At 34.4% G+C, this 23,400-nt stretch overlaps 1 protein-coding gene across 6 annotated transcripts in view; it reads left to right on the forward strand.

Annotated features, from left to right (window-relative positions):
* The window catches only part of ASB3 (ankyrin repeat and SOCS box containing 3), a 124,062-nt gene that overhangs the window by 73,098 nt on the left and 27,564 nt on the right, over nucleotides 1–23,400 (forward strand). For all 6 annotated transcript variants that reach the window (XM_072635580.1, XM_072635583.1, XM_072635582.1 and 3 more), the window contains 4 exons: nucleotides 4,549–4,661; nucleotides 5,254–5,389; nucleotides 15,215–15,392; nucleotides 18,257–18,454. In XM_072635580.1, the coding sequence (XP_072491681.1) occupies nucleotides 4,549–4,661; nucleotides 5,254–5,389; nucleotides 15,215–15,392; nucleotides 18,257–18,454 (625 nt within the window). The remainder of the gene's footprint in view (nucleotides 1–4,548; nucleotides 4,662–5,253; nucleotides 5,390–15,214; nucleotides 15,393–18,256; nucleotides 18,455–23,400) is intronic.

Consider the following 23,400-nt stretch of genomic DNA (forward strand, 5'->3'; position numbering starts at 1 on the left):
GTTAGAGAAGACTTGAATAACATCTGGTGATTTAAAGTGACTGTTATGGTGTTATTGAGGAAAGGCATTTTTCTTCTGTGAATGATTTGCATGCCTTATTTAATAGTTTATTAATGATAAAATCTTGTCTAATGAAAAATAAGCTGTCTTTACAATGTTTTAAATATTGTCATTGTCAACTTAGTAATCTTAGAAACTAGGATCTCTGATTCTGGATTTTTTTTTTTGGCAATTTGTTGGTAAGGATATATGAAACATTTTTTATTTGGCTATCAAAAATTAGGTTGGCTTTATATTGGTAAAGTGGGAAGGAGAAAAATGTGGATGAAGACACTAAGAGATTTAGAGGGTTGGAGAGGTGGAGAGTTGAGGGAGGGAAATCATCAGTCATTTTAGTACAGTAGTAGGTGATGTCTTTTGCTGAGGGAAGAGGATAGCAAATGGTGCTGGTTTAGAGAGAAGAGAAATTTTGGAACAGCTGTTGTGAGAAATGCAAAAATATAATAGCAAACATTTATTGAGTGCCTATTATGTGTGAGATAACCTTCCCTAGGAATACAAAGAAGGTAAAAGACAGTGCCTGCTCTTAAGGAATTTATAGTCTAATAAATTATTGACTATATTAACCCCCTGTTGACCAATAATAGTCTATAAAGGATTAATTAGAGGATTGCATACAATAGTAAGGGCCAGTAGAGATTAGCTATCTTAAATTTGTCTGGTCAGGACAGTTTCCTGATTTTCTTCAGCAATGTTAGGTCTTTCTGTAGTAGGAGAGGAAGAGATGGATTTTAGGAATTATTTAAAGTTTAGAGTTACCTGAATTATGTATTATATATCAGGTTTTGATATTCTGGAAAAAATGAGAGACTGAAGATTATGATAAGGGTGAAGGACAGATATGGAAGGAATGTAGACATACAAGAAATAGAAGATAAGAATTTGTGCCTGTCTCACACCTATTAGATTGACTAATATGACAGAAAAGGAAAATGATAAATTATGGAGAAGATGTGGGAAAATTGGGACACTAATGCACTGTTGGTAGTGTGGTAAACTGATCCAACTATTCTGGAGAGCAATTTGGAATTATGCCCAAAGGGCAACCAAACTGTGCATACCCTTTGATCTAACAGTACTACTATTAGTTCTGTATCCCAGAGAGATCATAAAAGGGGGAAAAGGACCTCCATGTGCAAAAATATTTATAGCAACCCTTTTTGTGGTGGCAAAATATTGGAAATTTAGAGGGTGGCTATCAATTGGGGAATGGCTGAACAAGCTGTGGTATATGAATGTAATTGTGCAATAAGGAATGATGAACAGGCAGATTACAGAAAAATCTGGAAGGATTTGTATGAGTTGATGCAAATTAAATGAGCAGAACCAGGAAAACATTGTATACAGTATCGGCGACATTGAGTAATGATCCATTATGAATGACTCAACTCTTCTCAGCAACACAATGATCCAAGGCAGGTACAAAGGACTCATGAAGAAAAACGCTATCTATATGCTGATAAAGAACTGATGTACTCTGAATGCAGATTGAAGCATATTTTTTCACTTATTCTTTCTCATGCTTTTTTCCTTTTGATCAGGTCTACTTTCACAACTGTGACTAATATGGAAATCTTTTTACGTGATAGATAGCACACGTATAAATTATATCAAGTTGCCTACCATTTTCAGAAGAGGGGAGGGAAGGAGAAAAAACTCAAAATCTTGTAAAAATGAATGCTAAAAGTTTCCTTGACATGTAATTGGTGAAAAATTGGGGAAAAAAGAAGATAAGAGTTTGTGATAAAAAAGAGGGAGATTTCAGTTCTAGATCTTGAGGGTAGAGCAATATCAAGTGATCATGAAGATGAAGGTACTTATGGGAATCTGAGTTCTACCTGAGGTAGAGTGGAGACAGAGGTCATGGGAGTTAAGTAGGCTGATAAAATAAAACTGTAGAAATTAGGGTTATTGTTGTGAATATAGAAGTCACTAACAATGGCAAAGGTGGAGGTGGAGAGGAAGACTTTAGGCCAATTGCTGAAATAATTGGAGATAGAGAGTGCCAGCAAGCATTTATTGAACACTATGTGCCAGTAGCTCTACTGAACACTGGGATTACAAAAAGGTAAAAACAGTTCCTTCCATTGGGGAACTTACAAAAGGATGGAGATAACACATAAATAGTTAAGTACCTACAAGATATATGTATATATGCATGGTCACATATACATACATGTATGTGTATAGATATCTATCTTTATATATTATATATATATGTATATATATATATATATATATATATATACATAAACACCTATATATCTATGTATAGATATTTGGAAAATATTCTCGGAGGATAAGGAACTAGCATCTGGGAGACTGAGAATGATATCCTTCAGAACATGGTATTTGAGCTGAATCTTGACAGAAGCCAAGGAAGTTAAGAGGCAATGATAAGGACTTGATATTTCATGGGAGTTAGAGTGGGATGTTTGAGGAGCAGCAAGTAGATCAGTGTTGTTGGATTGTAGTGAAAGAAGACTGGAAATGTAGGAAGGGACCAGGCTAATGAAGAACTTTAAATATCAGATAGATGTTATTTGCTCCTGGTGGTAATAGGAAGCTACTGGAATTTTTTTTTTCCAGGATAACATGGACAGATCACTATTTTAGAAAAAATTATTTTGACAGCTGAGAGCAGCATTCTTCAGTGGCAGCATACAGCATGTAGAAAAGATGTAATTCAAAGTTATAATCTTTAAAGGAAGTGAAGCTGTTGAGTGATAGTAGCACTCTTGAATTGACAATGGAAACAAGGTATGGGTGAATTCTTGCTCTAGATCTTGTGATTCTGGTAGTACGGGAAAATGAATAGCCAGCAATGGAGAAAGGATTTATCTTTCAGGGAGAGTGATTTCAGTTAGTGTATTTTTGTCATCATTGTTAATTCAAGTTATTGCACATTTGGTGATATCAGAACTACTTTGTAAACATTCTATAACTCAGCTAAGGCTTATCTGCTTGGAGAAGTTTTACCATATTTTCACTTGTGCTTGAGTTGCTGTTGTGTAATGAATATATTTCTTATAAATGTGATTAATTTTAAAGTAGCTTTTCTAGCATTAATTATCCTCTTTATTTTGTAAAGATTCTACCTTTGATAAAATGATTATATTATTAGAATTTTAGTCTTCATGATATGTCATCACTATCTTTTTCTTCATTAATTATTGACTATTATATTAAAATGTAATTATTACTATAAAAACCTCATATCAATAAGCTATAAACCATCAATTAAACCCAGTTATTGGAAATAAATAGAAAAGAGGTAAAGATAATTGGGTTTCAGGGAAAGGAACTTATAATGCCCTAATCTCCATGTTCTCCTCAATTTTTAAAAGATAGTATTGAAAATCGTAACTGAAAGATGCACATAGGAGAGGGGCTCCACACAAAGAGCTTGCTTGGGTCACTGGGTAGGAGGAAGAAAAGGAAGTCAGCTTAATGGCACAGCCCTCTTACCTAACTCTACCCTGTACATGGCAGCACCTTGGAGAGAGCATGAAGGAATTCTTGGATGAGAAGGTACTCATTGGAAAATTTCAAAACCAAATCCCATTTAGAGAGAAGAGGAGTTCCCAGACAATTTTGAGTTCTTGAACCAAGCAAGAACTGGAGTTGAGGAACATCAAGATATAGAACATCAATGCAGAGGAGCAAACGTTGACTTCAGTCTTCATTAGTATTAGATCTGTACTTGAGCCATTTCTTGATGTTCCCAGGAGGAATTTTTGAGTGGACAGAAGGCAAAGAGAATGATTTAATTGGACATCTCCAAGATATGTCTGGATCTGTGTAAGCTCAGAGTTGAAAGAGAAAGGTTTTAGGTCATGAGTTATAATAAGACTATGTTTAAATGAAGCTTTATATTTTCCAAAATGCTTTCCATAAGACCTTAGAAACATAAGGCCATGTGACCTTGGGCAAGTCACTTAGCCCAGCATTCCTCACTTTCATCATCTGTAAAATGAGCTGGAGAATGAATTGGCAAACCACTCCAGTATTTTTGCCAAGAATACCCCAATTGAGGTCATGAAGAGGTGGACACAACTGAAAATGACTGAACAACCCAAACGTCCCCAAATACTTATTATCTGTGATCCTCCTAAATCGTTGGTGCTAACCCGGTCCTCACATTATCTTATTTTTATGTTTTACACGTTGTATCAGCTAGTAGAATGTAATCTCCTTGAAGGCTGCAACCACTTTTCATTTTGTTCTTTGTATCCCTCAGTGCCTAGCATGGTGCCTTAAACAAATAAGCTTTCAATAAGTGTTGATTTAATTTGAATGTTCATAGAGATTAAAAGTATATGCTAAGTGAATTGAGTTTGGATCACCAAATTAATCAATGTTATTTAGTCACATTATAATGTGTTTTAATTTGGTAAGTGCAAACACAGCATTGAAGTAAAAAACTAGCAAAAACTTGTCTTTAAAATGTATCTTTTTAGGAACAGTGATGTCTTTGCTCTCTTGTAGCTGTTGAAAATGGACATACAGATGTGGTAAAGCTATTGCTTCGGCATGGAGCAGATGTTAATGGATCCCATTCTATGTGTGGGTGGAATGCCCTGCACCAGGCAGCTTTTCAGGTAACCTCTCAAGTTACTATTTCATTTCCATGTATATTGTGTGTTTTACCATTCTAAGATGATTGTTCTGCACAGTTTTTGCTTTTCATTTGCCTCTGATTTATGATGGTTAGGTTAGTACAGAAAAGGCAGTCTAAATGCTAATGATTATTCTGAATAAACCAACTGATAATGTGAATTTTTGGTTTGTAAGGATTATTTCAGCATGTAAAGTATGGATAGCATATTTAAGATGTCATATAAAATATTTGGCTATAAGTCAATTGCAGGTATTTATTTTTGTTTGAGAAACTTTTTAGCAGTGGATATAAAGTATATATTCTGAGGCAGCAAGAGATTTAACTTTCTTTGCTTCATTTCTAAGATACTAATATTATTTCTATTTATGTTTATTTGCTGTGCTAACTTCAGGTAAGGGATAAAATTAACTCATTTGATCATTTAACCCTATAAATTCCACTCATTCTGACAACGCATATGATTATTTTGGATTTTAAGTCTTTCTAAGTTTCTGGTATGATAGATTGTTTAATTAGAAAGCATATTTTTCTTCCATGTTTTTTCTCATTTTAATTATGAATCTATGCTTCAGGAATACACTGAGTTAATAAAATTGCTTCTTAAAAAAGGAGCAAACAAGGAATGCCAAGATGACTTTGGGATCACACCTTTATTTGTTGCAGCTCAATATGGAAAGCTGGAAAGTTTGAATGTACTTATTTCATCTGGTAAGATTCAGCTATTCAGCCTCTGCATGGTTAAATTCAAATAATTTAACTTTAGTTTTTCTTCCTAGAACAATATGACCAAATAAATATAAACTAGATCATAAACTTTTTTGAATGCACATATGATGCATAAGTAATGGCTATTTGATTTATGGGCCCATTTATTAATAATTTTTTGCTAACATTCTGTAATGTGAAGCTTCTAATTTATCAGAATCCAAGCATCATGAAGTCTTTCCAAAGCAAGATTATTGGTCTGTTGCATAGAGGACTCTCCATATCATGAATATTCCTAGCCTTCTACTTTATGACTATTTTTCCATTTTGTTTAATTTTTACAAACAGTTTTGTATTTTGTGCTATTACTTATCTATTTTGATTGGATTATGTAATTGTCTAAAATAATCTTGCTGTAGGTTTTTCTGTGACTGTCATCAATTGAAACCAATAGATTTCTTCTTTTTTATGCTACTTTTGTCCTGTATTCTGTTCTTATTTTTAAAAAGCAGAACCACAACTGTAATGTGAATGGTACTTTTTTGCTGTGGGACCTTTCCCTCTCTACTCACTGCCTGAGATTTTGTGATTGTAGCAAGTAAATGACAAGAGCATTATTCTGCCTTCTACCTTATTCCTGACTCTCCCAGAATTCAGGCTCTCTTTTTGGCTGTCTCATTTCCTGTATGAAATTCTGAAGCCCCATTTACTCTATCTAATTTTGTTGCTCTTATTATCATTATTACATTTTCTTGTTCCTTGATCGTGAAGTTCTTGTCTTCTGTGTCATTTTGAAATTCATAATTTGTTGCCTAGACTTCCACTTACCTTCAGTTTTTCCTGCTGACTTGATATTTGTATCTTGATTTTTAGCATCTCACAGGCAAATATAAGAAAATGGTTTTCTTACTTTCTATGACATTTTCATCACTATATAAAGGGCCAATGCCACAGGACATGTTATTTAAAAGCATTTTCTTCTCTATTTCTTCTCTCCTAACCCCATGCTTGAGTAACTCTGGGCTGCCACCAGATTACTAGTGGTACTTAGTAAAGGAGCACAGGCAGAGTGTTTAGGATCACTTCAGGTACACCTATTAGAGAAGAAAAGGGATATACAACAGGATATACTCATTTATGCAACATACACAGTGTATCGACTGCTAATTTACATAGGAGGTTAATTGATTATTTCTGCTCAATAAAGCTGAAAATACTTCAGGGGCAGCCCTGGTTAAAAGAAACAGCAAGTCTTAAGTACTAATGCTACTTTGTCACTAACTGAGAAATTTTGATTTAGGGTGAAAACTTCCTGTGATATTTACTTGTGTGCCTGAGCAAGTCACTTAAGCTTAGGCAGTTTCCTAGGACTCATCTACTAAGGCACTACTAAGCCAGGTTGGAGAATTGGTTTTTCATGGTAGTATAAATGTATTTCACTAAAAGTTGAAAGAGGTGAGGACAGTACTAACAAAAAGAGAAGTTTGGATTAGATGATTTTCAAGGTGCCATGGAACACTAAATCCTGTGGTTGTATTGATGATATTGTTAGACTTGTAGGGGAGGAAGGAGCAAAAGAATGAATAAATAAATTGGTTGTGAGCATTGCAGAGATAGAAAGTTGTGGGGTCAGAGGGAGACAGTAGTGGGGAAATATAGTGAGAGTGGAGAGACAAAGAGACTAGCAACACCAGAGGAAAAAGATGTGGTAAGGATAATAAAGATATAGTGGGCAAGTGGGGAGAAAGGGGATTTCAATTTTCTAGACAATTCTCCAAGTCTCTGAATTGCAGAGCAATTGCTGATGTACATTAGTAGGGAGAGTTTCCTCACTGAAACTTTTGTACACTAATGTAATGATAGATCCAGTTCAACAGAGAAAAAGAACAAAGTAGAGAAAGGATTAAATTTCTGTAAAATGCATAGTTAATAGTCTAAAATATAGGGATTATGTTTAGAGAGTCTTGGGTGTGTTAATTTAATAAATCAGGATAAATCCAATTCAGTCAGCCCAATGTGATAAAACTTTTATTAAGTGCCTACTGTATACAAAACTAAACAAGTAAGGCATAATATATAAAGAGTCTTTGACCTCAGGGAGATTATAGTCTCTTAATGGGATAAAACATAGGCAGAGATATGTAAATAAAAATGGTGTTTAATAATTATAACCAATTAACAAAGTTGATTGGATTGCCATCCTAAAAGAAAAAAGGGTTACTGAATAGATTAAAAACAATAACGCAGTGATCTGTTGCTTCTAGGAAATGTATCTAGTGCCAAAAGGTATGTGTAGATCAGCTAATAACAAAAAAACCACTTCCAGTGATTATAACTGACAAAGCAGAATTCAAATTAGCAAATTAGCACAAAGAGAACTAACTAGGGAAATATATACTATGCTTAAAGGTACCTCTGACAGGAAACTATTATGGGCAAGTCAGGACTTTTTTGGACCCTCACTTTCCTCATTTGTAAAATGGGGATAATAATATCTAACAGATATAGATAATATTATAGATAATAATCTCTATTAAAAGTACCTATCTCTTAGGTCATGAGGATCATAAGAATGATATATAAATTTTGCAAAGCTCAAAGTACTATGACGTAATTAAAGTATCAGTTATTGTTATTGTTTTATTATTAAATGATTATATATCAAATGATATGGCAACATAAATTCATAAAGAAAAAGTATACTTATTTGCAAAAAAAAAAAAAAGATTAGTAGTAGGGGATTTCAGTACCTTTCAAACTTCATGTTACCTTTTGTGTGGAATCTTCCCTGGTACCCCTTCAGTTGTTAATGATTTTCCTCATGAAATTGGCTTCTCATTTAATTACGTGCATTTTGTACTCTACTAGTAGACTCTAATTTTCTTCAGGGCAGAGGCTGTCTCCTTTTCTGTCTTTGTTTTTCCACTGCGTAGCCAGTATCTTGCAGATAACAGGTACTTAATAAATGTTTATGATAATAATAGCATATATATAACACTTTAAAAAATATGATCTCATTTTATCCTCACAACAACCTTGGGTGGTAGAGCTGTTACTATTCCCATTGTACAGATAAGGAAACTAAGGCAGAGATAAAGTCACTTGCCTAGAATCGTATGGATTCTAAGACTGAGGCTACATTTGAATTCAGCTCTTCCTCACTCTAGAGCTACTGCTCTTTCCACTGCACCCCCCCCCCCCCAGGATATATCGCTTTAAGGTTTGTAAATCATTTTGTTACACTGTTATATCTTCAACTAAATGATTCATCAAATAAAAAGTTAAATAAAAAATGCTAAGTTTTGCCTTTGATTTTTGGTAGCATTAAGAGGCTGGTAATTAATTTTTGTAAACATATACAGTATCCACATTGAGAAAGCAAAAAATAGGTAATTTAAGTAAAATAATTTTAGAAAGAGAAACTCAGTAGGTTATTAATGAGTGATGTGAAAAAAGCAGCAGGATCATATGGAATTACAAATGAATTGTATTAAACATTTAAAGAACAAATAATCTGTATACTATATAGACAGTTTTCAAAAATATATAGTAATCTACATAACTCTTTCTGCAAGGCAGATATGGTTTTAATACCTAAATTGTCATAGATAAGCTATCATTTATATAGCAGTTTAAGGTTTTTAGAATGCCTTACAAATACCATCTCATTTTATTCTTACAATTTTGGTAGATACATGCTGTTATTATTCCCATTTTACACATGAGGAAACTGAAGCAGAGTTTAGGCAACTTGCCTAGATTTACATATCTAAGTGTCTGAGGATGGATTTGAACTCAGGCCTACTGGACTCTCAAGTCTAGTGCTCAATTAACTACACCACTAAAGAAAACATAGATAAATATCATTAATGATTATTATTAGTGATTGGTAGATCTGTGATCTCATCTATGTGGTTACTTTTTTCCATCAGCACAGACCTCAACTCCACTGTGCCTGCTAATCCTGTGTAAATCTTGTCCTTATTCTCCTGTAGAGCCAACACAGAGCAACTCTCTAGTCTGTGAGAGGACTTCTTTCAATATCTTTCAACATTTTGTGACTATCAATCAGGGCAGTGTTTGGGCTGTCTGTTTGCTAAACCTTGTATTCATCACATCTTACTCACCTCTTTTTCTCATTGATATTCCTTATTCCATAGCCTTCTCATCTCTTTCAGGCATGTCTTCTTTACTCCTGAATCCCTTGAAATTTTGATGTCAAAGAAATTTTGGCATTTTGTGGTTCACAGGTATATTGCATCATTAAGAGAACTTTTACATTAAAAAGATGGGCCTTTGTATAGGAAGCAACTTGTGATAATTAAAAACACTGCAGAGTTTCCCAGGTGTTCTCTAGCCTTTTTAATTCCCATTGAATTCTTGTACTAACTTCATTGTATGTCCCACAAGTATAAAAGTTTAACTTTGTGAGCTTATCTCTACTAACATGTCATAGTCTGGACAATAAGCATTTTTCATCCATTTAGTTTTTCCTGTTTTGGGATAATTGTCAGTCTCTCTAGGGTGACCCCATGATACTCAAGGATATGAAGAAGTCAACAGTAGAAGTCTCTTTTACTAATAAGAATGTCTAGAGCATCTCATTATCCCCAGGGAATTCATCTTTCCCTTAGACCTTGCACAGGACATTCTCTTTGATGGTATTGAACACTTCTTGCAAACATATATCTCTATTCTTTTTTTAAGTACAAATAATATTTTTGCTTAACATTGATAATCAGTTGTCTTTTTACAGAATTATCTTTTGTACTTATCAAGTAATCTCAAATGCCTTTATCCTATGCAGGAGAGATTTCTGTAGCTCTGTTGAGTCAAATGCCTTTTTATTTGTTTGCTTGGGTAACCAACAATCAGTTAATAGCTATAAACATGAAAGAAACATTCTCTGTTCTGTGAATCTTTTAATATAACAAAAGTTTAGCTCCTTGTAGGGGATCATTTGTGAAGCTCTTCTTATTCATTTTTCACATTTTCATTTAGGATACTCTGAATTCAAATGAAGATTATTTTAGTAAAGATTACAGCGAAGTGGCACAGTGAGTAGAATGCTGGGCCAGGAGTCAAGAAGACCTGAGTTCTAATTCCACCTCAGACACTTACCTGTGACCCTGGGCAAATCACTTACCTTTTGTTTGCCTTATGGAAAACCACTCTAGTATCTTTGCCAATAACACCCCAAACAGGGTCATGAAGAGTTGGACATGACTGAATGACAACAAGTGATACTGGTTGGCAGTTACTGAGATTTTCTCTCACTTTTTTGGTGACTTTTCTGTTCTTTTAGAGTCTTCTTTTCCTTGAGTAATCCTCTATAGTAATGTCTAAGTACTTTCAAGATTTTGTTGCCAGCCACTGACATCTAAGCCTTCAATCTGTCATCATATCCAGCTCATCAGATCTACCTGATATACAGAGGTCCAAGGACTCCAAGAAACTAGACTCCAGGTTCCCATGACTAGCACAGAAGAGGGACTGTGATAATACTCATCAGTTCAGCAACTCTAACATGTCATTGAACTACAACAAAGAAGTCAAAGTAAATAATGTGAAGTACCCTGCTTGGAACCAAAACCATGTCAGTACTTTGGTGACCACCTCTATGGGCTCTGAGCTTTGTGGGCACCAATCTTTCAGTTTGAAAAAGTATCCTGAACACCAGATGATTAAGATCCCCTATCAGAGAGAGAACCAGTACCCAATTAGACATATGGAGATCCCAATTCACGTCAAGAATGATATCATTATGTTTGTGAGGAAGGCGAAAGAAAGAGCCAGCAATGAAAAAAATAGTCAAAGGTGTGACTCCCAGCTCCCCAGCATATAGACTACTTTCAGAAGATGAAATATGCCTTCAGTCTCTTAGGGAAGATAAGCAGCTACCTGGAAGAGTCATTTGTCTGAGGATTAGTCTTTGACTTCTTTCAGTCTCTGGAATATGTCACTTATTATTGCCCTGACTACAAAACCCTGCCAAGAGAGGCAAACTATCCCTTGTGAACAGACAAGGCCATAAAATTGCTGAACATAAGCCCGAAATAAAACTGCATTAATTACTGGAAAGAATTTATAACTGCTTGGACTGTAACACAAGAATCTTGGGCAAAATCCAAACCTGTATGTCTAACCTATATAGCCACCTTTTATGATGGCTCCCAGAAATCACCCATCGTGAGCCATTTGAAATGGATGCTAAGGACCACGTAGAGCAGCAGGAGGACCTCAGCTGTCACGCTTCCTTTTTTCATGTCTGTTTTTCCATTCTTCCCCTCTGGAGTCTCCCCCCCCCCCCCATATTTTTTACTTTGTTCCAGAGAATAAAGATGGGAAGGTTACAAAACCCCTAGAATTTCAGAGTCAGAAGAGACCTCAGGGGCTTTGTAATCCAGCCTATACCTAAACAGCAATGCCTTTGACAGTGCACCTTACCCAGTGATCCTCTGGCTGTGAGGGGGCCTGCTGTTTCTTGAGGCAACTCACTCTGCTTTGAGACAGCTTGAATTGTGAGGAAGCTTTTCCCAACATTAGCCTAAATCTGTTTCTTTACAACTTAGACCCCTTGTTCCTCATCTTGCCCTTTAAGCCCAAACATGGCCAGAATGCTTCTCCCTACCTTCTTTTCCAGTGTACAACTTCCCATCCCCTTTGACTCATTGCCATATGAAGTCACATCGAGCATACTTCACCATTCTAGTTGAGGCAAGAAATGACAGTCTTCATTCCTGGCTCTTACTCAAGTCCAAAACCATACCTCAATCCTACATATTTATCTTTTCTTCTCACCTGTACCCAGCTTCCAAATCCTAAGCATTTGTCCTGCCTCTTCCCTGACCCCACTTCTCCCAATAAACTAATATTTCTAATAAAAAAAAAAGATTTTCTTGCCTCTAGCATAGATTTCCTTGTTACTTGGCTTGCTCCTGCTCTTTCCAATTTCATCTTCTTAAGTGCCATTTCTACGTCTTCAAATATCTCAGTGTTTGGCCATCAGATATATTTGTTAGTCTCCCTTTCTCAAATATCTTTTCTCCCTATCCTCTATCCCATCACTCCTCCATTTATCTGCCCAAGTGATTTTACTAAAGCAGAAGTCTTCAGTCAAAAACTCCACTGGCTTCCTGTTGCCACTAGGAAGAAATAGAAACTATTTGGCATTTAAAGCCCTTTACACCTGGCCTCAATATCAGCTTAATTATAAATATCATCTGTCGGCAAATATTTATTAAGCACCTACTGTGTGCTAGGCACTGGGTATAGAGAGACAAAAATTATACCACTTCTCTTCAAATAGATAGTCCAGACAAAAACATCCCCTTTTATTCAAACAGGCCAGCCATAATGGCCTTCCTGCTGTTCCTTATCCATGATCCCAAATCTTCATCTCTGTGCCTTTGCACTGGTTATCTCTCTTGCCTGGAATATATTTCTTCTATTCCTCTGCCCCTTTTAATATCCAGTTGATATTTACCAGCTTCTACATGAAGCCTTTCCTGATGACCCCAGCTCCCTCCTAAAATTATTTTGTGTATATTCTGTATACACTTATTCACAAATATATTATTTCCCCCAATAGAATAGAGACTCATTGAAGCCAGGGATTATTTCATTTTTGTCTTTCTATCCTTAGTGATAAGAACAGGGCCTTGCACATAGTAGGTGCTTCATGAATAGTTGTTGGTGATAATAATAAGTAGTTGAAGAAATGTTGATAGATTGTGCCATTTTATGTTTATTTGTTGTGTTCTTGCCAGTATCATCTTTAAAAACATTGGAATTATATGGCTCAACTGGGAGTCCTACCAAGCTTTCTTTGGATTATTTCTCATAATCTTCTGTCATCCTTTTGCATAGAGTTTCATAAAATTTTAAAATTCTAAAGTATTGTTCCCCCTGGCTTCAGTTTTCTTCCTTTACCTAAGGTAGTCTCCAATATACTAATCGTGGTCAGTTCCTTTGTTTTTTTCCACTTCTTACCTTTGACTATTGTAATATTGATATGTAATAATTTTGAATTACACGTCTCAAAGACCCTTTGATTTATCATTGCAAGACTGAAAGTCTTTTATAATTAATGTTAGTAATAACATAGTAACATTGACTATTCACTCAAATAGGTCAGATTGAAAGTGTCTCACTTCTCATTGTCAGCCTTTAAGTTTTTAAACAATTAAAATGACATTATTAATACCTTTTGTGAAATAAAACCAAAAAACATTTATTAAGGAGTCCTTATGTACCAGGTACCATGCTAAGCACTGGGTATGCAAGTAGACAAAGTGAAAGCTCACCAATCAGAACTGTGGTTCCGCGGTGGACCTTATTTTAACCTTCTCTCTTTGGCTCCTGCCCCTCATGTGACAAAGAAAAACAGCTAAGCTAAAAACATCTCATCCAATGGCTATGCCCTAGTAGTCTCATGATTCTTTGTCATAAGAGAGTATGTCTGATCTGTTGCATTTATAGTTTTTCATTTCTCCAATCTGTTTTATGTTTTCCAATATATATTTTGTCATCTACTATTTTGTCCACCTTCATTATATGTTGACTTGTTTTGATGGAGCTTGTTGAGTTATTGTTATAATTTTTCTGTCTCTTCATTTTCTGTAGTTAGTGTTGGTAAAGCTGCAATGAATGATCTCCATAGTGGCCTTTTAAAAATATTTGTTGACTGGTTTCTGTTCTTATCCTATGTAAGGTAGCCTGGCATAGTGCATTGATAGAAGGCTAGTCTTAGGAATAGGAAGGCCTAGGTTGAGATGTCCTGTCTTTCACATGTCAGGTGTTTTGTGTGTGTGTGTGTGTGTGTGTGTGTGTGTGTGTGTGTGTGTGTGTGTGTGTGTGTGTATGTGGGTGTGTATATATAAATATATGTCTGTATATTTACACACAGACACACACAAGCATACACATACATACCACGTTCCAAGTAGCTTTCTAAGATGTGAGTTAACAGAGAATTTCTGTCCTAGGAGTTGTCCATGCTACTGAAATCACAAATCTGGAACAATAATAGCAATAATAGAATTTTGTTGTGTCCTGGCCCATCATTTGCCACTTTTTAAGTGTAGGATTCTTAAAATTAATAAAGAAATCTGAATTGTTTCAGCTTTTCAAAATTTTGTTGATGTTCTGGTATCCAGGAGATTTTGTCTGGTATAGATTTCTTTGCTTTTTTTTTTGTATGACTTACTTATGCCATTATACAATATATACATATTGTGTGGGGAAAAGAAAAACGTATATTAAGAGTATGGTAAATTTGACTTTGAGCCATTCTAAAGACATAATCCACTTATGGTATGGCTTGTTGTTACTGATTCCAGTTGATGTGTTTGCAAATTTTATTTTCATAATTTTTAGCTACAGTGATTCATTGCATCAAATTTCTTATAACCATTTGAGTCTGTCAGTAGCATTGTTATTAGTATTCAATGATATACTCCTCCCTTCAAAACTGATAATTGTTGCTTCCAAATGGTACTTCCAAATGGTTACTTCCAAATGGTACAATAATTAGAATAGAATGGATTCTTTAATGAATGAGATTTCTGTTATATTGTGCAAATGAAATTTTCAGTGTTAATCATTTATTTTTAAACTACCATAAAAGCATGAACAATTTAAATGATTATCAGCATGTTAGAAAAATAAATATGATTGCACAATAATGCCCATGGGCAAAAACAGCTGTGTCACTTGATAAAACTTTTTACTGCCTACTACATAAGTATTAATTTAATTTATGTTGTTTGTAATTTTTTGTTGTTGTTTGTGTAATGATTGCCTATTAAGTGTATTTTTTAATATCAGGTGCTAATGTCAATTGTCAAGCCATGGACAAAGCTACCCCATTATTCATTGCTGCTCAAGAGGGCCATACAAACTGTGTGGAGCTTTTACTTTCTAAAGGGGCAGATCCCAATCTATATTGTAATGAGGACAAGTGGCAGTTACCTATTCATGCAGCTGCACAAATGGGTCATATAAGGTAGGTGCTCAAAAAGACTAGTGAAATTCTCATCATTAAACATTAGTAAAGAGTGAACTTTTTTTAGTAGTAAAAATCAGAAAACATTGTTTGACTGTAATGTCATGATTTGTTATCTTTTAACATGAGATAATTTACCTTGGATGATCATCTTATAACACAGTGCCTTGTGTTATAGTTAGAAAAGAGAGTGTTGCACCCTCTGATCATAGTCAAAGTAGGAAACCTAAGAGTATGACTGTGTGTTAGCATGTATACATGCTAAGTAATGGAGGAGTAGTGATTAGCTTGAAACAAACTAAAGACTTTGGTTTTCTGCAAAATCACATAATTCCAACAGTGAATAATTTTGAATTACACGTCTCAAAGACCCTTTGATTTATCATTGCAAGACTGAAAGTCTTTTATAATTAATGTTAGTAATAATTTAAATCCAGTTATATACTAAAGCGTTCACTTCAGAGTCAGTTTTGCAGATTCATCTCTAGGGGACTCCCACATATTCCCTCTCCCTGCTTAAAATTTGGTTTGGCACCACTGAGCAGTATTGTATAAAAGCCTTTGCAAGGAGGAAGGCATGTTTGACTGAGTAAAAGAGATTAATATGCTTTCCTAAAACAAAAAAATATTAGAAAAGTTAAGCATTAAACCAATATACTATATTTAAATATGAGACTGAAGAGCACACTTAAAAAATAATCTCTGATTTGATATTTCTCGTTCATTCTTTAAAAAAATTTTAGTTTAATTTTTAGTTTGAAATTCTTTCCTTTGAGAAGGCAAGTAAAACAAAACCTGTTACAAGTATGTATAGTCATGCAAAACAGATTTCTAAACTAGTCATGTCCAAAAAGAGAAGAAAATATACTTCAGTCTGCAGTCTGAGTTCCATCAGCTTTCTGTCTGGAGGTGGATTCATGTTTCATCATGAGTCCTTTGCAATTGTGGTTGGTCATTGTGTTGGTCAGAATTACTCTTTCATATTTCATATGTCATTGTATAAATTGTTCTGCAAGTTCTGCTTTCTTCACATTGCATTAGTTTATATAAATCTTCTTAGGTTTTTCTAAGATCATTCCCTTCATCAATTTTTTTTCAGCACAGTAGTATTTCAGCATATTCATATGTTAAACTATTCCCCAATTTATGGGTATCTCCTCAGCTTCAAATTCTTTGCTACCACAAAAAGAACTGCTGTGACTATTTTTGTACAGATGGATCCTTTTCCTCTTTGGGATGTAGAGCTAACACTTTTAGTCAGTTAGTTTAGTTTAGTTAGTTTAGTTCACTCTTTAGGGTATAAATCTAGCAGCAATATTGCTGGGTCAAAGGCTTTTTAATAACCTTTAAGATAACATTTTAATAACCTTTTAGGTATAGTTCCAAATTGCTTTGTAGTTTGGTTGGGCCAGTTTGTAGCTCTATCAACAGTACTTTAAAAAACCTGTTTTCTCCAAGTTCCCTGACTTCTTTCGTTACTGTTTTTATCAACTTAGCCAGTGTCATATGTGAGACATGTTATGTCAGAATTGTTTTAATTTGCATTTCTCTTATTATTAGTGATTTAGAGCCTTTTTGCTTATGACTATTGATAGCTTGGGCTTCTTCCTCTGAAAATTGCTTGTTTATATCCTTTGATCATTTATCAAGTGGGGAAAGGCTCTTATTTGTATAAATTTGACTGAGTTACCTGTATATTTTTCATTATTAAGTTTTACTTGTTAGTTTATTGTAACATGTCTTATATAAAATTGTTTTTCTAACTCAATTTGAATCTTAGACTGGTATCAAAGCTCTCCTGGCTTTTGTGCTCAACTCTAGTGATGAATTCTGGGCTTAAGAACTAATTTTTCCCTGAGATTTTATCTTTAGTATACTGTTTTTGAGTTAGTTCTTCCACTGAATTTCAGGTTCTGCTGAGTATTTCATGCCATCCTTCTTTTACATGGAAGAAACCAAGAGAAAACCATATTTGTATTTTGCCTCTCAGAGGAGGTATCTTACTTATATATATATATTATATATAATAATATACTCAGACTTTTTGTCTTATTTTGCTTCCCACTGTTTAGTGAAATTTTTAAATTTCCATAAACTGTAGGGTTTTTCATTAATAATTGCCTCTGACATTGACTTGTTTCTAAACTGTCCCAGAAGTTAAAGGGACTATATCACTTGCACAGGATGGAACAATTTGAATAATAAAAGTGGGCAAAAATTTTGAAGTGAGAATAAATTGATTTCACTTCATCAATAAATATTTTCCTATGATGAAAATAAAAACTGCCCCTTACTAATGACTGCTTATCTAAAAACATTTATTAGTTCAAAAATACAACTTTATTTGGTACTTATAAGAGTAAAAAAGGAGTTTTAGACTTAACAATTTAATATTTCTTTATTGTTGTGATATTTTAAGTTATTTCCTGGAACTTTAGATCAAAGATTTGCCTCAAAATGTGTTTTTAGTTTTTAAGCAGGAGATACTAGTGAAAAAGACTTAAAAACCTGCCCTTAAAAGTAAATTATAATTAACTAGATCTGACTTAAGATATACATATAAACCTTTTTTGCCAAATAGATGTATATATTTTTTGAGTACATGAATATCATTCATCATAAAGTAGAACCTAAGACCATTAGAGCAGGAAGGGAATCTAAGAGATTATTTGGTAATTTTACAGTTAAGGAAATTGAGATAACCAAAGAATTTTAAGTGATTTTTTCCCCCAATATTACATGACTGCTAAGTAACAGAGTTATTGTATACAGTGAGGGATGAAGGATGCTGCAGCTGGTAACATGTTAGAAAAATATTTCCCCCACTTGTGTTTTAAAGTGTTCATAAATTCATATATTTGCAGAATCTTGGACTTACTAATACCAATTACTGATAGAACTTGTGACGCTGGTCTGGACAAAGTGAGTCCTGTATACTCAGCAGTGTTTGAAGGTCATGACGATTGCCTAGAAATGTTACTTAAAAATGGCTACAGTCCAGATGCCCAACCAGGTCTAATCTTCGGATGCAGTTCTCCCATGTGTATGGTCTTCCAAAGGGAGTATGTATATTTGATACTGTTTTCTTTATTTCTCTGTACTGAGTTATGTTCCAAAGTTATTTTCTTGCTTTCATGATAAAGTTAAATTTTTTTTGTTAGTAACTAAATTGTCAAGTGATCTTTCCTTGAAGCATTTATCTCTTTAAGGCTATAAAAATGATAACATTTTCATTCCTATTTTAGATTTGGTTATATTTTTAATATAGCTTCACTATTAAACTTGAAAAAAACACTTATTACATGAAAGTAGCTTTAGGTGCCTTTTGTCTGATTTCCTTGTTCTTTAAGACATTACAGAAATCTAAATAGGATTTTTACCAAATATTTTCAGAGGCGGTGTCTGCATTAGGGGTCTTTTCTCATGTAAGCGTTATTTTTACAGTGTGATTTCATAAATTTGGAAGAAAGCTTTATAATTGCTAATAATTTTTTCAACAATAAAAAGGATTTTTATTGAAACTTCTATATATATTCTTATACTAGCCATTGCAGTTAAAATTTTTTTAAATTCTCTTTCACAAAATTTGTTTTGATAGCCTCCCTTAACCCGAGGCACACAAATGCACAAAATATTTGACTACATATTAAATATTGTTAAATATTTAAATATCATTTAAACTAAAGTTTGGATTGACTTTTGGAAAGCATTTGTCTGTGAAGCTGGCTAATGTGTAATGACAGTATTAAAACTAAGGACTTAGAATAATGTAAGAAATGTTACTCTTGTTCTCACCTATATCTCCTCTGGTCTTTGATGGTATCACCAAGGAATGGCTCATTGCTAAAATACTGGCTACCAAATGACTTTTTTTGGGGAGGTGAGTGGAGTGGAGGAAGGAGTGACAGCATTATAAGAAGACTATTAAGACAGCAGTTTCCATACTTTTTAGTCTGAAAATTCCTTTATACATTGATGACCCCAAATTGCTCTTGTTTATGTGGTTCTTCCTATCAGTATTTGCTGTATTAAAAATTAAAAATATTTTTATTTATCCATTTAAAAATAACAACAACAAACCCATTATGTCAATCCTAACTAGCATTTATTAAATGCCTACTCTGTGCCAGGCACTGTGATAAATGCCAGGAATACAAGAAAGTGAAATAAAAACGTCAGTCTCTGCTCTCAAGGAGCTGAGAGTCTGATGGGGGAAGCAATATTCAAACTACTATGTAAAACCAAACTCTACACAGGGTAAATTGAAGGTAGTCTCAGAGGGAAGGCACGAAGCTTAAGGAGGACTGGAAAAGGCTTCTTGCAGAAGGGGAGATTTTAGCTGAGATCTAAAGGAAGCCAGGAGATGCAGAGGGAGAAAGTCCTAGATATATAGAAGGCATATGAAGTGAAAAATGTCTAGAGTTGGGAGATTGGGTCATGTGGGAGGGACCGCAAGGAGGCCAGTGTCACTTGTTCAGCATATGTGAGTGGCTATGACATTTAAGAAAAAGTAGAAAGAGACCAGATTATAAAGGGTTTTAAAGACCAACTAGAGGATTTGTATTTGATCTGAGAGGCAATAAGGAATCCCTGGAATTTATTGAAAGATGGTGAGGGTAAAATAGTTAGACTTGTTTTTTAAGAAGATATTAACATAAGTAACTTTTTTATGAAGAGTAACTTTCGAAAAACAGAACAAAAAAAATTGGAATAGTAGCAATTTTTTACATTTTTACAAATTTCTTTAATGTCCAGTTTAATGGAAGACATCTGGATTCTTATCTGATTCTACATTCAGTCTGTTGTGATATGCTTTTTGATTGAATTATATGAACAAAATCTTGACCTCACATAGATGTATAGTTGGAAAAAGGGAAGAGGATTTTTATCTCCTTTACAGGTAGTTGTGGATATTCTTCTTTGCTACGACATCACAACTTGACAAATAGTTTCTTAAGTGTTAATTGTAATGTTAGTTGCAAAGTCTGAAACCATGTCATTGAACTTTTTGTGTTCAGTCATTAAAATCCATTGGTCTGTTTTGCCCTTTGAATGGATCTTTTGCCATGCTTAACTTTGTAGTACCATGCGTTGCTATTTGGAAAATAGTGGGTCACTGAGTTATGCAGATCTTCCAGGTGTTGACACATTTCATTTTATAATATCAACAAATCAGATTCATTAATATCATCATTGATCTTAACAAAGAAAGTCTTTAATCACTGGGAAACTGTCAAGTCCACAGTCATAGACACAAGTTTTCCAAAGCTCTGATTTTCTCTTGAAAGCTCAAATTTTATCATTGGTCAAAAATACTTTTGGTTGTTTTCCTTCAATTCACTTTGTTCATTTTCAAGAAAATTCCTGCCAGATCTTCAAGTATGAATAATTATTATTTGTTAGTCATTTTTCCAAGTAAACATGGTATTCATGAAGAGTGGTCAGATCAGTTCACAACCCAAACAGTTATCCACATACTTTCCCTGAGAACCCTCAGACCTTAGGAGGCAGCATAAGTGCTTTAGGTAACCTTCCTATTTTATCCTACAAAATATTTTTTAAAATGCTCATTCATGGTCATAATTTGATTTAAATTAATAATCTTTATTACTTCATTGAGGACATTCCACTTGAGAATGTTTCACTTAAAAACTGACACTTTTTTTCTTTTATTTTATACTACTTGTGTAGTTGGGTGCCACTGCTTTGTGATTTGTGTGCTGGCAGTTTTACCCAGCACTGTTTTACATCATCAAGTGCAATTGTGAGCAGGGTTGTTCCAGGAGTAACTGTAAGATTAAGAATTCACACACACACACACACACACACACACACACACACACTCAATACTTTCAATATTTCAACACTACTTATGTTTGTTGTCAAGTATTCACGTAAAAGAAGATTTTTGATGATCATTTAGTTCTAATACCTGATGAATACGAGCAAAACAGCAAGCCTAGCTATATCTGTAGATTCATCCATTAATAAGGCAAACATTGAGTTCTGTAGATGAGATATTAATTCAGTCTTAATGTTTGCAGCTAAATCTTTAATTCTCAGATACGTAGCCTCTGGACAACTCCCCTGTATACTTGTGGGAGAATGAGAGTCAAAAAGGGCAAATAACATCATAGTATTATTATAAAAATAGTTTTTACTTCACAGAGCTTCTGAAAGGTCTCAGGAATCCCCAGGGAGCTACAGAGGCTTTTGAGAACTGCTATATACTAAAGTATAGAAAGTTAATTTTCATTTCTGAGATTTGATCCCATACTTTACTGTTTGTTACCTTGGACAGATCACATAACCCCTTTTTATATATTTGTAAAATGATGGGGCTAGACATAGTGATGTATGATCCCTTCTAGTTCTGAATCTCTGATCCTCTTTTAAACAGCATAGGTTCGAGCACCTATGTCCCTGGGACCCCATACTGGAGATTTCTTTCTTAGTTGACATTAAACCATTATTGACTGCTCATAGAGTCTGACCATACAGTCAGGCCTTGACTCTACCTAATCATAATTCTATCTCATACTTCTCTGTCTTTTCCAGAAGAATAGTATGAAAAGTGTTCTCAAATATTTGCTAAAATCCAGGTAAACTATGTCTACACAATCTCCCATACCTGTAATTATCCTGTTAAAAAAAGGACATAAAGTTCATCTGAAATGATCTTTTCTTGATGAAGCCGTGCTGCCTTGTTATGATTACAACCTCCTTTTCTAGAAACTCACTCACCATCACTCTAACATTGTGATCTAGAATTTTATTAGGAATTCAAGTTAAGCTCTATAGTTGGCAAACTCTGTTAGTTTCCCTCTTTTGAAAATCAGGACATTTGTACTTCTCCAGTCCTAGGATACCGTGTTTCATTTTCCGTGATCCTTAGAAGCTCACTAGTCATGGCTCAGCAGTCTCATCTCTCCATTTTTTCATTACCTGAGGAACCCATTCATCTGGACCAGGTGATGTTGGCTCACCAAAGGCAGTGAAGTGTTCTCTTATGTTCTCCTTATTTATAGTGGATGTAAACTCTTTATTAACCTTTTTTTTTTTGTTTTTTTCTTTTTGAGTTCAAAAATAATTCTCCAAAATTAAGAATCAATTAGCTCTGCATTTACTCATGGGTTTTTTTTTTTTATCATCCCAAGCAGTAGTCTTAACCCTTCTTTTATTCTTCATCTTTTCTTAGTATTGTTTTAAAACGCTTTTTGTTGTCTTTAAGCTTTCTTTGTTAGTCTCAACTCATTTAAAACTTTTTTTTACAGTATTTGTTCAAGATTGTGTCCTTCTTTTATTATTCATCTTTTATCCTTGCTTCTGTTTTCTAAATTTTGGGATAGGGCTTGGCCTTGTGATTTCTTGGCATAGGAGAGAGGTCAACAGACTATGGTCATGTGTTTTTTATGGCCCCTGAGCTAAAAGTGGTTTTTACATTTTAAAATAAGGTTTTATTGCTTTTAAAAATGCAGAACCATAATTAGCTTGTGGGCCATACAAAAACAAGGGTGGGCCAAATAAGTGTGGTTTGTTGACTCCTAGTAGGAAACTCCCAAATGAGGAAACTCTCTACCTCCTTGCCATCTTCTTCCAACTTTTAGTTTTAAGAGAGTTGTTCTAGAATACTGAGAATTGTGACTGCTCAGTCACATAGCTTGTATGTGTGTGTATATGTGTGTGTGAGTTTTAAAATCTAGGTTATTTTTGAGTTTTGTTTTTTTTTAACATCTCTGCCGTGTCTTTAAGGCAGCTTCCCTTTTTGACTCCCCCACTGGAAATGATTCTCTTTGTATCTTCAGAATTTCATTTTTGAGAGCTTTCCATCCTTTCTGAGCTGACTTCTCTTGTAAAAATCCTGGGGATCCTACCCATTATTTCTCTGCACTTTCCGAAATATGTTCTCTCAAATATAGATTATGTGACTATTCCCAGTTTGTTTTCTCGGTCACAGACTTGAATTTTGAGGGGTCAGTGTCCTTCCAAAGTTCCCATGATTTCCACC

This window comes from Notamacropus eugenii, chromosome 1, assembly GCF_028372415.1.
Source record: "Notamacropus eugenii isolate mMacEug1 chromosome 1, mMacEug1.pri_v2, whole genome shotgun sequence".
NCBI classification, from domain to species: Eukaryota; Metazoa; Chordata; class Mammalia; order Diprotodontia; family Macropodidae; genus Notamacropus; species Notamacropus eugenii.